The sequence below is a fragment of the Protopterus annectens genome, chromosome 1.part0 (assembly GCF_019279795.1).
Source record: "Protopterus annectens isolate FY-2018-M chromosome 1.part0, PAN1.0, whole genome shotgun sequence".
NCBI lineage: Eukaryota > Metazoa > Chordata > Ceratodontiformes > Protopteridae > Protopterus > Protopterus annectens.
In genome coordinates, this window is record NC_056725.1 from 904,868,708 (window position 1) to 904,883,885 (window position 15,178).

Below are 15,178 nucleotides of genomic sequence, written 5' to 3' on the forward strand. Positions count from 1 at the left end.
ATGCAAAAAAATACACACATGCATACATGAAAGCACACACATGCCTGCACCCAAACAAAGACACACACACACACACACACACACACACACACACACACACACACACACACACACACACACACACACACACACACACACACATTTAAACTTAGCACCTTTATGACTATGAGTAGAGGTAGGTTTAAGGTTTGCAGTTGGTGTTCAAACCTTAAGAAATTTCTGGCAACCACAGTCACTCTGAAGATCAGTTCAAACAGCTTAACAGACCTGCTGCAAGACGTCAGTAGTGCACAGCACCCTGTACTGTTGTATGAACCTAGCAAAACTGGAAATTACTTCCTTCCATGAAGAAAGCGAATAGCTCTTCTCTCAATGTATGTGAGGTACGTTTTGAGTATGGGGTGGTAAGGGTGTGCAAAGTTTATTATTTTCAAGCTAGTGATATTACAGGTAAATGAAAGGTATGAGTTTTGTCTTTATGCATCCTCACAAAAGACATAGAATTACTGCAAGTGGAAAGAGCTCTTATTTTTAACTTGTACTTTCTCTGCACTGGTTCCCATTGCTTTTCTTTATTCCCTTCTATTACTGGGCCTCAACAGTTTTTTTCCTATCAGTCACCCCAAAGGGCTTGAGATTATTCAGGTACCTCACAGTCTGCACCCACATAAAATGCTGTGACTTCACATTTTACAACAAGTTGGATCAGACTAGTACCTCACTGCTGGTTGCATATTTTACTCAGAGTTTATTAATTAGATGCAGGCTACTGCAGATCAGTCTACTAGCCCAGTAACTTATTACTCACTCTAAAGCATATAAAAAATTCTCAGCTTGTTTTATTAATAGTAACCTATAAACATGATTACTCTTTCCACATCTACCAGCTTTCTCAGCACATAGTTAAAAGCTATTAAAGATGCCTCAGCCATTTGTACACTCCAGTAGAGGGTTGAAAGGTACCAGTAGTAGATGTTTTTCGCTAGCATGGTCAGTACCTAGTGACAGTTGCTAAAACAGACCAACCTGATTCAGGTCTTCAGAAGTCTCAAAAGAAAAATTGTCAAAATATGCCTAATTAACAGGAAGCCCTTCCTACATTCTTGGCTTCTAAGCAGCAAAAGTACTCCTAGAGATCATAAACCTTGCAGGTCCCACTGACCTTCTCTTTGAAAATTACTGAAGGGAGCCTCCAGCTCTATGGACTAGACAATAAATCACTTATACAGCCTAAAGTGAGCAATACTCACTTGCATTCTGGACTTCTGTAACAACTTGCAAAACTATAAATGTACAATTTAAGCCAGTTACTGTGCATCATGTAAGTTACAACCCATATTATTAAAGGAAATAGCAAGAAAGAAATATATATTATAGCAAAGCTAAGTTACAGATGAGATGTTAATTTCTACTTTTCAACAAACAGCAATAATTTAAAAGACAAGAGTGGAAAACTTACATGTTACATCCTGTGAGGTTAATGGATCACTGACAGCATCCCCATACATTGCATGAACTGTTACTGTGTACTCAGTATTGGGCAGCAATTCTTCCAGCTTCACATTAGTCACACCAGACCCAACTCGCAGCTACAAGAAAGAGCCACATACAAAGTGATCCTCAAAATTCTGTTACTAATGGACTGTACTGTTTTTCATTTTAAATATGCAGACACGCATAATACACAACTTTGGAAGACTGATATTCTATTCTTATGAATTACTTACGAAGGGTATTTTTCTGCTTATACTGCAAAACAACCCATAAGATGTTATTCAAGTTAAACTGTCAGTCACAATATTAGTCCTGGGAAGTTATAAGCCTGCTATATTACCAACAAATTATCTATCAGCCTGAAACATCCATATGTAACAAAATAATTTGTATTAAAGCTATCAAAACTATAACATGATGGCAGAGTTAGGAACAAAGAAAGAACAAAAGAAAAAAAAATAAAAGAAAAAAATGGAAGACAAATAGACAGACAGCTAGAGATGGTTACCTTTGGAAGTTCAAGGCTGGAAAGCACAGTCCTCAGAACAAAAAAATTAATTGTGTTTATGGGGAAATGCTAAGCCCAAAATTGATATAACTTGGGAAAATACCTTTTCTCTAAGGTACAGAGATCTTAGAGCTAGTTTATATAAATAGCAAGGGTATGGGGTGTAGTGGCGTACATCTGGTGTATTGCATTTTGCCCCGTGCAAAAATGTATCTTAATGTGTTGGACTGATACTGACAGTTTGTTGTTATTTCATGTGAATCTCGATTAAAGTTTATTAGGTTTTGGGACTTGCATTATTAAATCCTAAAATTTGAATAGGGCACCTAGACAGACAGAGAGCTGAGTATTCCAAAAACCACGTCCCTGAAGATTATTTGACTGCAACTGATCAAAAAAAGGAGTTAGGTCTTACCATAACATTCCATCTGTGTTGTTCATCTTCTTTCATTCATCACTGATGGGGTTCGGTTCCATGCCCTTGGAACCAAGTTGGCCTCTACCAAGCTCGCGCCAGCCAAAAAAACTCTCAAGCTAAGTCTCTACCCAGAATACCCTTCTCCCTGTTACCTCAGATTGAGTTAGCTAGAGATAGAGACGTAAAGCCGAGGCCACTTCTGCGCAAAAACCCTAGGACACCACTTAGACCCAAAGAATCCACCAAGAGCCTTTGTAGGGAGAAGGAGGGTGGGAAATGATGAATGAAAGAAGATGGGCAACACAGATGGAACATTATGGTAAGACATAACTTCTTTATCTGATGTTGTTATCATCTTTCCATTCATCACAGAATCCCAAGCTACCCTGAGGTCTATGGGCGGCCCTTATGGAAAAACATTCCTGAGTACCACTGAGCCAAAGAAAGCTCTCCCTCTGGAGACCAAGTCCAATTTGTAATGATTGATAAAGGTATGAGGCTTAGTCCAAGTAGCTGCTGCGCAGATGTCATCCATGGAAGCCCTGGAATGGAAAGCTACAGATGTTGCCATAGATCTAGTGAAATGAGCTTTAACTTTTGGCATAGGTTCGTTACTGAGGGAATAGATGAAGTATATGCAGTCCCTTAGCCATTTTGATAATGTAACCTTGGAAACAGCCTCTCAAATTCTGGGCCCAAAAAAGGAGATGAAAAGCTGTTTGGATTTAAGGATAAGTTTGATCCTGTCTAGATAAAATTTCAATTGTCTATGTATGTCTAAGGAGTGAAGGCAGTACTCTCCTCTACTGGCAAAATTCGGAAAGAACACAGGCAAATCAATGGTCCGGTTTATGTAGAATTCAGAAACAACTTTGGGAAGGAAGGATGGATTAGTCCGAAGTGATACTCTGTCTTTATGAAAGACCAGATAGGGCTTCTTGATACACAATACCTGCAGCTCCGAGACCCTTCTGGCAGATGTGATGGCTAATAAAAACAGGGATTTCCAAGCCAAAAATTTTAGGTCACACATCGCAGCAGGTTCAAAAGGTTTTTGAGTCAAACACTGAAGAACTAAAGTGAGGTTCCATGGTTCCACAGGCTGTCTGACAGCAGGCCTGATATGAGAGGTTCCCTTGAGGAAGGCCTTGCAAACGCGTAAAGAGGTAAGAGGAGTGCCATCTATACCATTGTGGAAATTAGAAATTGTCACTAGGTGTACTCGTACAGTAGAAGCAGAGGCTCCATTATCAAAAAACTTAGCCAGGTTTTGAAGTACCACAGTTACTGGAGCCGAATAAGGGTTTAGCATGTTATCCTTAGAACAGATGGAGAACCTTTTCCATTTATCCTGATATAGTTTTCTGGTGGATGGCTTATGAGAGGCCAGAATGATGTCTCGAACAGGTGAGGAGAAATTAGCTTGCCTGTCAACTAATGGAAGTGGAGAGATCAAGCAGTCAGCTTGAGGCTGGACAGATTTGCATGACTCAACCCTTGGGGGTGAGTAATTAAGATCTGGTAGAGGGTCCAGAATCCATGGCAGGTATATTAGGTGAGGCCAAAGAAAGGGGAACCAAACTTGTCGAGGCCAGAATGGAGCTATGACGATCACTTTGCATCTCAACTGGAGCTTTCTTTAGAAATTGAGGAATCACGGGAATGGGAGGATAACAGTAAAGAAGTCCCATGGGCCAATCGTGGATTAGAGCGTCTCTCAGTACTCCCACTCTAGGGGAAGTAGAGCAAAATAGCTGTTGCACTTGTTCGATTGGGAGGTGAAGAGGTCACAGCAAGGCTGACCCCAGTGGCTGAAGATTTCTGTCGCCACCTCAGGGTTGAAAGACCACTCATGAGGCATGAGGATCCATCTGCTCAATTTGTTTGCAATCATGTTGGGGCTCCCCAAGATATGTGTTGCTATCAGAAAGTGGTGGGAAGCTATTGCCCACTGCCAAATTCTCATGGCTTCTTGACATAAGGGGTAGGACTTGGTTCCTCCTTGTTTGTTGATATACCAGACCACTGACGTATTGTCTGACTGAATCCCAGTTGTCCCGGAAGGGAGAGCTGAATGAATGGCCTGCAATGCTAATAGCACAGCTCTCAGTTCCAGAACACTGATATGCAGGTGGGCCTCTGAGGTGGACCATGTGCCTTGAACTGTCTTCCCCTGGAAATACCCCCCCCACCCCCACCCGATCAGGGAAGCATTCATGGTCATGATGGCTCTGGGCTGAGGGGATTGAAATGGGTGACTCCAAAGTTCTACGTCTGGCCTCATCCACCAAAGGAGGTTCTGTATGCAGGAGTTGGTTATTTGAATCTGGTAATGGAGGGGGTGATAACTTGGGAACTATTGACAAAGAAGGAGCCATTCCAGGATCCGCATATATAGCTTCACTAGAGGCACTGTTGGGATCAAAGCTGCCATAGAACCTAGGGGCTGAAGAACTTCTCTTGCTGAGACTTTTGTTTGGGAGAGTATCACTCAGAGGTGAAGCCTCAAACAGTGGAGTCTGTGAATTGGGAGTGATATCTTGAGGTGCATAGATTAGTACTATGCTAACTGCCCTTGTGAGACATTTTAAGCTTAGCCAATTATCCCTTGTGAGGCTCAAACCCTGCACCTTGTGTTTGTAAAGCAAACACCTTAACCATTAGGCCATCCTCCCAAAATTAGACAGGACTGAGCATTGAACACTGCTCCAGTGAACTCTATTCGTTTTGTAGGAGTAAGGTTTGATGTCTCCCAATGTATCATTATTCCCAATAATTTTTCCAGAGAGAGAGTATAATGCAGTGCTGTTACCAGAAGGTGCTTGGTGGGGGCGGTGAGAAGCCAGTCATCCAGATATGGAAACACCCAGAATCCTTGTAGTCTCAAGTGAGCTGTGACCACTGCCATGCACTTCGTGAACACTCTGGTGGCTGTAGAGAGGATGCAAAATTGATAATGACTAGCCCCTAGCCAGAAGTGAAGCAGACTCCTGGAGCATTTGTCCGTTTTCATGTTATAATACGCATCTCAGAGATCTATCGAGCACATCCAATTGCCTTCCCTTAAAAAGGGGAGAATGGACTAAACTGTGACCATCCGGAATTTGGTTTGGGTGACAGACTTGTTTAAGCTGCTGAGATCCAAAATGGGTCTCCAGTCCCATGTCTTTTTTGGCACCAAAAAGAATCTTGAGTAGAATCTGGATCCATTTTGGTCTGGTGGTACTGGTTGGATGACTCTTTTTTGAGACAGCTTTATTATCTATGAAGCTGCTTTTTCCCTTTGACTGGGTGGAATGTCAGGAAGTTTTCTTGGAAGGTTTGGCTGACAAGAAAGGGGAATGGTGTAACCTCTGGAGATGATACACTGCACCCAGTGATTGGTGGTAATGGACTGTCAGGTAGCTTGGAGCATAAAGAAACAACCCCAACTGCTTCCAGAGGTAAGCAATTGGGCTGCTCCTCAGGAGCGCTGATAAGGCTGTCCAGAGAAGGAGTCCCTGGAGCCTTGGTTATGAGGACCCCTTCTGCCTCTGTAGGGGTGTCTTCGAGAAATTGTTAACCCTCTGCCCCTGGGGGTATTATCATCACCACATGTGGCACGAAAAAGACCCTGAGATTTTTTGTGCCATATTTTTCTACTCTTCTGATTCCTGGAGAAGGTACGTTGAGGATTGGAAAACTGTAGGCCTACGGCAGACAAGGTCTTTCCATCATGCTCACACCTGGCTAGCATGTCCTTTACTTTGGAACCAAAAAGGGACGAAGCTTCAATGGGAGCATTAAGAAAGGAAGACTTCGCAAATGTGCATCCAGGCATGATGCCTCATGGCAATGCCTGAACCTACTGTTCTAGCCACCCCTTCAGTCGCATGTGAAAGCAACCTCATGGACAAGTTGGACACTGACTCTAGGGTTGTGAGATGCGAGACCAGTTTGTCCCTGACCTCATCAGACAACTGTCCTGTGAGAGTCCCAGAGAGTTTGGAGATCAAGTCCCTCTGGAGCCTCATAAAATGTGCCAAATACTTCAGGGACCATATGGCAAAGGACCCTGATACAAAAACATGCTTCCCAAGTCTGTCCACTGCCTGAGACTCCCTGTTGGGCAGATGGACAGTGGGACTTTCCTCAGCCAAGTCCTTTTTCGTGGCCACCACCACCACCATAGCATCGACTGGGAACCCTTTGAACCAATGGGTGCTCTCCTTGGGAGGGGAAAGAATGTTGTCTGGTCTCCGAGGGATCACCTCAATGGAATCAGGGTTCTTCCAAGCGTGCTGCATGACGAGCTGGACAAGTTCATCAGCAGGTGGGGGTCACTCAAGAGGTAGAAGGCCAGGCACAGAAAGCCTGCAGGAACATGGACTCCTCAGACAAAGGGTTGGAGGGCTTCCAGTCACCTCTCTGGTTAAGTATCTCCAGATGAGATATCATCAGGAGGTGACTGAAGGGACCCTTCACCATCATCATAATCCTGTCTTCAGTTAAGGATTCCTCGGATGAGCCCAAGTGCTTCCTCTTGCAGGTCCTCTTCCAAGGGGGCTCCTCAGTGGAGGTCTCTGAGGAGGACTCAGAAGAGCAGGTACCCTGAACAGGGGTGCCCTGTGGCTTTTCTGCTCAGTGTCCAGGGGAGGTGATCTATGACAGATGTAGCTCAAGGGGTGAAAACTGGGGTTCCAACTTCAAAGGAGTGCTGCCAGAAACAAGAGCTCTCTCCATCACACAGAAGGCAGGCCCATCTGAAGAGGGATAGGAGCCCAGAACCAAGAAAGACACCTAAGAACTGGGGTCACACCCTGCTCCGACGAGACTGCCCCCATGGGTGGAGCCTCAAGCAGGATTGATGTGGACATGGCTATCAGTGCCGAGGATGGAACCGAGGAGAAAGACGGCTCCATGCCATGGGTCGAACTCCCCATCCCCAGATTGAGGAAGGACTGGTTCCGCAGGAACCGAAGACCAAAGGGGTAGACTTGGTGCACTGAGATGCACTGTAGGTCCTAAGGTGGTTGGTTCCAAGAAGGATGTCGAAGCAGAGGGCTTCAGAACTAGAATGGTTGTAGGAGGAGTGTAAGATGGAGTCCATGGATAGGTGAACCCAAATCCTGCAGGTGTATGGATCTTAGGAAGTGTGGGTATCCCCCTGGCTAACAACAGCTGGTCCACAAGACGCACCAAGTCATGTTCAGACAGGCTCTTGGTGGATCTAGTGGATACTCCAGATGGAGATTCAGGACATTTAATGAAAGGGCTATAGACTTGGCCCAGAAAGGGATCTATGGAAGGGAAGTATCGGGTCCAAGGTGCAAGGTCTGCTGGCGTCGAAGTCTCAAGTTTTGAGACCAGTAGTGGAGGAGTCAATTCCAGTGAAGTCGGTACAATGCTTGGTGCCGAAATGGCACTCAAAGACAAAATGGTTGGTTCCAAAATGGTCAAAGGTGTGCCCTGAGCCAAGGTGGCCACAGGTGCCATAGTCAAAATAGGCATAGTAAGGTCTATAATTGGTACTGAAGGCAGGATTGGTGCCAAAACTGGCACCGGTATCGAAGGTTTCAAGATGCTCGGAGCCGAGGAAGATGGAGCCATAGAGGCAGATTTATGCTCCGAAGACAACTTTGGGACCTTAGATTTTACAAGCTTACCCTGATCACCCGATGGTGAGGAGGGAATCGAGTGGGACTTCTTTTTGCCTTTAGTAGGAGGGTTTGAGACCTCCATCACAGAAATGGCCTCTGAAAAGGGAGACTTCAGTAACCCCTTCAGAATCAGTTTATTTTTTTGCTCGTTAAGAGTGTGTTGACTGAAACTCTGACAAATGTCACACGGAGGCTGCACTGAAAGGTGAGGCACTCCCATACAGTACACACAGTAATCATGAGAATCACTATTCGGTAACTTGCCATTACATGAAGCACAATGCTTAAAACCTGATGTAGCCTTCTTATCTGACATGTATAGAAAGAGACACTACAGGCCAACAGTATGATCCATTTAGTCAAACAATGTTCAAAGTAGTCACAATTATCAATACAGATGTGTAAAGAAGAAAGAAAACACCTTAGTGAAAACTAAAGTCAATAGGTGAAACAGAAAAGACAATACCAGCAACGGTATTGAAGGAATACCAAAAGGGTAAGGGGAAAAGCTGTACCAACAATGGTACTTAAAAGTTTACCAACAGTAATACGGGTAGAGTAGAGAAGGAAAATATAAGCTCAGACAGAAGAAAACACTCTGTAAATACTAATCGTTCAATAAAATATAAAGATTTAGAGAAGTTTTCACACAAATATCAAATAAAGTTCCACTTAGCTGAGAGCTCGGCTAAAATGCGGCTTTACGGCTATGTGGCAAACGAGATCTGAGGTAACAGGGAGAAGGGCATTCTGGGTAGAGACTTAGCTCGAGAGTTTTTTGGCTGGCGTGAGCTTGGTAAAGAGGCCGACTTGGTTCCGAGGGCTCGGAACCGAACCTCATCAGTGATGAATGGAAAGAAGATTAACAACATCAGATGGAATTTTATAAATGTTCTGTTTTTTGTGGTGGCCTTTACCTCACATAACCACCATTCTGAAGGGAGAGAAGTACCTGCCTAACTTCCCTCTATTATAACTAACACTGGTGTTGCAAAACCCTGGGATAAGTTAAAATGCAATAGTTATCAAATATTCTGTTCTTCATTCGTTTTACTAGAATAAAAATAAATAGATTCTGTACAGATACTGACTAATATGCAGCACAGTAACCACAACAACACTGGTTATACAGGAGTAGTCACATTAGGACTATGCAGTGTTTCCTAAATATGTTTAGTACAGAATAATAATAAAAAAACAAATTAAAGCCCCAAAAACAGGGGGTACAGGGGAAAATATGACTATAAAACTTAACATAATTATTCTGTAATGCCACTGTCTACCAGACGTGGTAAAGCTAGCCATAGAACACTGTGTACAGTACATTACCATTCAGTAAATCAAAGCAGACCTGGCATAAATATAGGTTTACAGTGGTTTAATTTACACTCTGAGTCCGAACTAAAAGTCTAAATTAATTTTATTGGACTGGGAACTGAGATAAAGGAGTTTGAGAGATACACTAGGACACCAATAACAAATGTTGTTAAAAGTATATGATGCTTAGTAAATGTAATGCTTTAGATGCTTGAATTTAAATAAAGGTTCCAAATATGAACAGATGTCATAGAAAGTGGCATCCCTGGAGGTATCTCTATATTCATTTGGGTTTGAAATGCAAACAACATATGCAGCCAAAATAGAAGGGCTACAGCAATGGACAAACACTACATGCACAGCAGTCAACAAGTAGTAAATATCATTTGAGCATAATCCATTGAAGGGAAGAAAATACAAAATAAGTATATTTACAAAAGTAGTTGGAAGTCTTACTTTGACTTTAGTAAAGCCATCTTAATTCTATAAGTACGACAGCTTGACAGTAAAATGAGCAATCTTTTTGATTAGCAAATAACGTTCTGTATTTTTCCTTTTCATTCTAAGATAAAAGACTATACTCTGAACACTTTGGGACTGTTTTCTTAAAAACAGAAGTGTATTATGCAAGGGATTATAAATAAGTGCTATAAAATAGGGTGGTTCATTTAAACTAACTCTTCCAATACCATCTACATTAGATGCTGTGACTATAGACTAAAGCATTCTGGGATTTCTTGATGTGTATGGTACCTCCTTCATAGTTATGCTAACATCATATGTTATAATATTACTTACAAAGTAATTTGTACTATGCATTGACTGTTCAACATTTGTATGGGCTTCCTGAATGCATGAAATGTTACATGGAGAGTTGTAGACAAATGTATTATTTTTTCTAGTATGTTTACATGACCATCCCCCCATTAGTTTAAATGTCTATGGACGTGGGGATTGTAACACGTCTGCATAAGGTACAGTCAACAGTGTGATTAGGCAAAAAAGTTTTAAACACTTTAAGCAGAGACTGTTACTAGAGAACAGACATAAATAAGCCCACCCAAAAATTCTTAAAAAAAATAAACTCATCAAAAGTCAGGGCTATATTTCAGGAATGGAAGAGCTATCTCTCAAGAAATAAAGTTAAATCTCCGGTAGTGGGGAAGATTAGGCATGAAAATAACAAACAAACAAAATAACTAAGCCTGGGTAGGGAGAGTGGACAGGGATACTGGGCATGCTTCCCCACATATAACAAGGTAAGGAAAGGAGGATTAACTAATAAAGAAAAGTGAAGGAGAAATAACAAGTAGTCAGACAAATTAACTAAAATTTGAAATATTTAATAACTGCTTACTGTTTTACATAATGGCATACTGCTTGTGAAATTAGAAATATAATTAATTCTGGGACATCACTTACAGATACAAAAAATATGCATAGCAAGTGATGTTTTGTTAACTGCAGAATGGAAAATCTAAAAAAAGATGATATATGTATGAAAGAAAATAAACAAAGAAGATATGTACTTACCATAATATCCTATCTGTGTTGTCCATTTTCATTCTTCCTCAACTGATGGGCTTAGATCCGATGCTCGGATCCAATTTGGCCATTACTAAAGCTTGTGGGAACCAAAAAGCTCTCAAGCCTCTCCCTTAGCCATAATGCAGCAACCCTAAATTACCTTAGATCTTGCTTGCTGATTTTACTTGAAGAAGTATGTATCAATATGTGTAAATGAAGGATACATAAAGGTGTAGATGTGTTCTAAACAGAAAACTATGTCAGGAGTTCAAGCAAAAGGACTATGATGTCCTTAAAATAGGATTTTACTAGAAGAAATATGTATCAATATGTGTAAATAAAGGATAGATAAAGGTGTAGATGTGTTCTAAACAGAAAACTATGTCAGGAGTTCAAACAAAAGGACTGTGTTGTCCTTAAAATAGGTCAATCATCTAGAGGTTTGCAGACATAATGGATGGGGGTTGGAGGGTGGAAAGTAGAGGATGAATGAAAATGGACAACACAGATGGAACATTATGGTAATTACATAACCTCTTTATCTGATATTGTAAATTTTCATTCTATACTCAATTGATGGGACAGAGTCTACAGCTACCTATAATCCCAGATAGTGTCTAAGGAAGGATATTCCTGAGCACAGTTGAACCATGTGACACTCTACCCTCAAAGACTACAGACCATACTAGTTGTGGTAAGGTAATACCTAATGTGTTATAGATAAATACAACCATTTGGCCATCTAGCCAAAGTCACTTTTGTAACTGGTTTATCCAATGTTAATTCTGCAAATGAAATAAACAATTGGTCCATTTTTGTCTGTGAACATCCAATAAATACAACATGCAATCACCCTTGTTTGCAAAAAGTTAGAAAAAACACTGTTGAATCAATGGATTGAGTGATATTTGACTCTAACACCACCTTGGGAAGGAAGGAGGCATTTGTCAGTAGAGTCACTCAATCCTTTGAAAACAAGGCTTGAGTGTCTTATATTCATCTAGGAGAGGTAATGACTACTAGAAAAACAATTTTCCAAGTAAGATACACAAGGTCACATTTAGGTGCTGGTTCAAAAAGGGGGAATGTATAAGTGCCAGCAGTACCAAACTGAAATCTCATGGGGGAGTGGAATCCCCAAACAGAGGTCTCAAAAGAAGAGTACCTTGGAAGAAAGTGCTGCACAATTTATGAGAGGCTACTGGAGAAACTTTAGACCATTGTGAAAATTAGTTTTGCCCAGTAAAAAAATATTTTCCATTTATTTGTACACAGTTATAGTGTTGAAAGTTTATGGGAAAATAAAAATATATAAGACAGACAGGGGAAGAGAGCGTCAGTTGTCTGGTCATTAACAGAACTGGAGAAACCAGGCCATCAGCCTGAGGTTTGAGATGTTGAGATGGATCGTGCCTGTCAGGTGAGACAGCATATCTGCAGTCGGATCCAGAATCCAAGGCTGGTGAAATTAGTGAGGCCAAAGGAAGGGAAACCAAACCTGTCCAGGTCAGTAAGGTGCAACAAGGATGACTTTGCTCTCTAATATGGCAGCTTTCTGTAAAAATTTAAAAATTAATGGGATTGGTGGGTAGGTATAAAGTAGACCGGATGGCCAAACAGGAAGTAGACCATCCCTCAGGATTTCCCCTGTGGGGGGATTAGGGCAAAGCAACTGCTGCATTTGTTGTTTAGGGGAGAAGCAAAAAGTTTGCAGCAAGGCTCTCTCCATTGTTGTAAAATCATTTCTGTCAAGTTCTTGTTGAGAGACCACTTGTGAGGTAGAAGAATGGACCTACTCAGTTTGTCTATTATCACACTGGACTTCCCCAAAATGTGTGTTGCTATGAAAAAATAAAATAAACAGTGCTCGAACAAGGACTTTACAATAAGCTTCACATCCAGTTCTATTAGTGCTCACTCCAAACTGTTTTGTTTTTCTTTGCTATGAAAAAATGGTAGGATGAGATCTCCCTGTGCCAGACTCTGAGTGTTTCTCGACACAAGGGGTATGATCTTGTCCTTCCTTGTTTGTTGATGTACCAAACCACTGACATGTTGTCCGTTTGAATTGCAATTGTCCACGAAAGGAGAGCATTCTGAAAGGCCTGCAATGCTAAAAGCACTGCTCTCATCTCAAGGACATTGATATGCAAGTTGGCCTCTACGAGGAGCAAGTGCTTTGGATCTTCTTGCACAGAAATTTCCCCCATCCCAACTGAGAAGCATCCGTGGTCACTGTGACCTTGGACTGAGGGGGAATGAATGGATAGCCTTGTTGAAAGTGATCTGTGTTGTTAGCACCCATTGCAGAATCCTTATATAAAAATCTGGCTACAGGTACTAAGATTATCACCACCGACCAACCAGACTGAAATCTTGGTACTGCAGATTATTATTCTGATCTATAATCTGATATTCTGTACTCTTGATGTAGGTAGTGAAGCTATCACAGACTTTGTGTTGAAAATTGCTCTTATGAATTCTACGTTTTAAGTCAGTTGGTAGATGAGACTTGCCATAATTTATAGTTATCCCCAGATGAAAGCAAGCCTGGAGTATCTGATTCCATGCCCTTATCAACAGATGCCTGGTCGAGGTGGTAAGGAGACAGTTGTCTATATATGGAAACACCCAGAATCCCTGCAGTCTCAAGTGAGTGCTACTACTGCAAAACATTTGGTAAACACCCTGGGGGTTGTGGTGAGTTCAAAGGGCAGAACTCTGAACTGGAAGTGACTGGCTCACAGCAAGAAGCGTAAAAACCTTCTGGATTGTCTGTTCATCTTTATGTGATAGTACACATCCTGAAGGTATATAGAATACATACAGTCACCTTGCCCAGAAGAGGGAGAATGGACTGAACCTTGACCATCTGAAACCTTGTGATTCAAACTGAATTGTTCAAATTGATGAGATCCAAAAATGGTCTCCAGTCCCATTTTTTTTGGCACAAAAAGTAATCTTTAGCAATTTCCATATTCTATCTGGTCTGGTAGGACCTCTTAGATGACTCTCTCTCTAGAAGCTTTAGAATTTGAATTGCTGCTTTCTTCCCTGTGACTGGATGGAACATCAGGGAATTTTCTTGGAGGTGAGAGGGACAAAAGGGTATTGTATCACTTCTGAATATAATCCTCTGCACTCAAGTCTTTTTTGAAATATCTAGCCAGGCTCTCTAGTGCAGAGATAGTCATCCCCAATTGCTTTCAAAGGTGAACAATCGGGCCTCCTTTCAGGAGTGCTGGAAGGATCTGTCAGAGAAAAAAATCTCTGGACCCCTGGTATTGGGAGCATCCTCTGCTGTGGGGGAGTTGTCAACAATATGAGCTCCCCACTCTGCTCCTAGGGGAACTTTCTCCTTGGGTGTCCTGGATAGGAACCTAAGACTTTCTGAATCATGTCTTCTGACCACCTCTTTGATTCCTTGAAAATTATCTTTGAGGGGCCAAAAAATGTATGCCCACTACACAGCGGGTCTTTCAATCCTTCACACACCTAGATAAAGTTTCCTCCACTGTGGGTCCAAACAAGGAAGGGCTGTCAAAGGAGGCATTGACAAATGATGACTTGAAGGGCTCCGCTAAATCATATAAGTGCATCCAGGCATGCCTCCTAATGGAAATGTCTGAACCACTGCCCTTGGGGTGCCTTTGGCTGCATGCAAAATTAGCCTCATGGATGAATTTGAAATAGATTCTAGGGTAGCCAACTTCAAAGCCACAAATGACTGGGCATCTGCAGAAATGGACCCTGAAAGGGAATGTGAACGTTCATTGATCAAATCCCTTTGCAACCCAGTAAAATGTGCCAAGTAAGGGCAAAGGTTGCTGAAGTGTAGACATGCTTCCCAAATATGTACATCACCCTAGACTCCCTGTTAGGGGATGAACAGAGGAATGCTGTTCAGTAAATTCTTTTTTTGGTGGCTGCCACCATGACCATGGTATCCACAGGCACCCCTTTACCCCAAAATCCCTTCCCCAAAGGTGGTGCTAGAATGTTGTCTGGTCTCCTGGGTATAGGTTCAACTGTGTCAGGTTCCTTCCATGACTGGTGAACAACCAAATCAATTAGATGTTGGCAAGCAGAGTAACCCAGGAGGTAGATGAGACAGCTCTGAATGGTTGCAGGGGAACCAATCACCTCTCTGTTTCAGGATCTCAAGGATGTCTCCAAATGAGATGTACTCTGGAGGTGAGTATGGGGACCCTTCACCTTCATCGAAGTCTTTATCCTCGGTGACTGACTCTTGAGGAAAGTCTAAGTGCCTCCTCT

The 15,178-nt window shown here is 42.0% G+C and overlaps 1 protein-coding gene across 3 annotated transcripts in view; it reads right to left on the minus strand.

Moving 5' to 3' along the window:
- COL12A1 (collagen type XII alpha 1 chain) overlaps window positions 1–15,178 on the minus strand; it is a 589,904-nt gene that overhangs the window by 351,443 nt on the left and 223,283 nt on the right. For all 3 annotated transcript variants that reach the window (XM_044063907.1, XM_044063925.1, XM_044063915.1), the window contains one exon: window positions 1,460–1,589. In XM_044063907.1, the coding sequence (XP_043919842.1) occupies window positions 1,460–1,589 (130 nt within the window). The remainder of the gene's footprint in view (window positions 1–1,459; window positions 1,590–15,178) is intronic.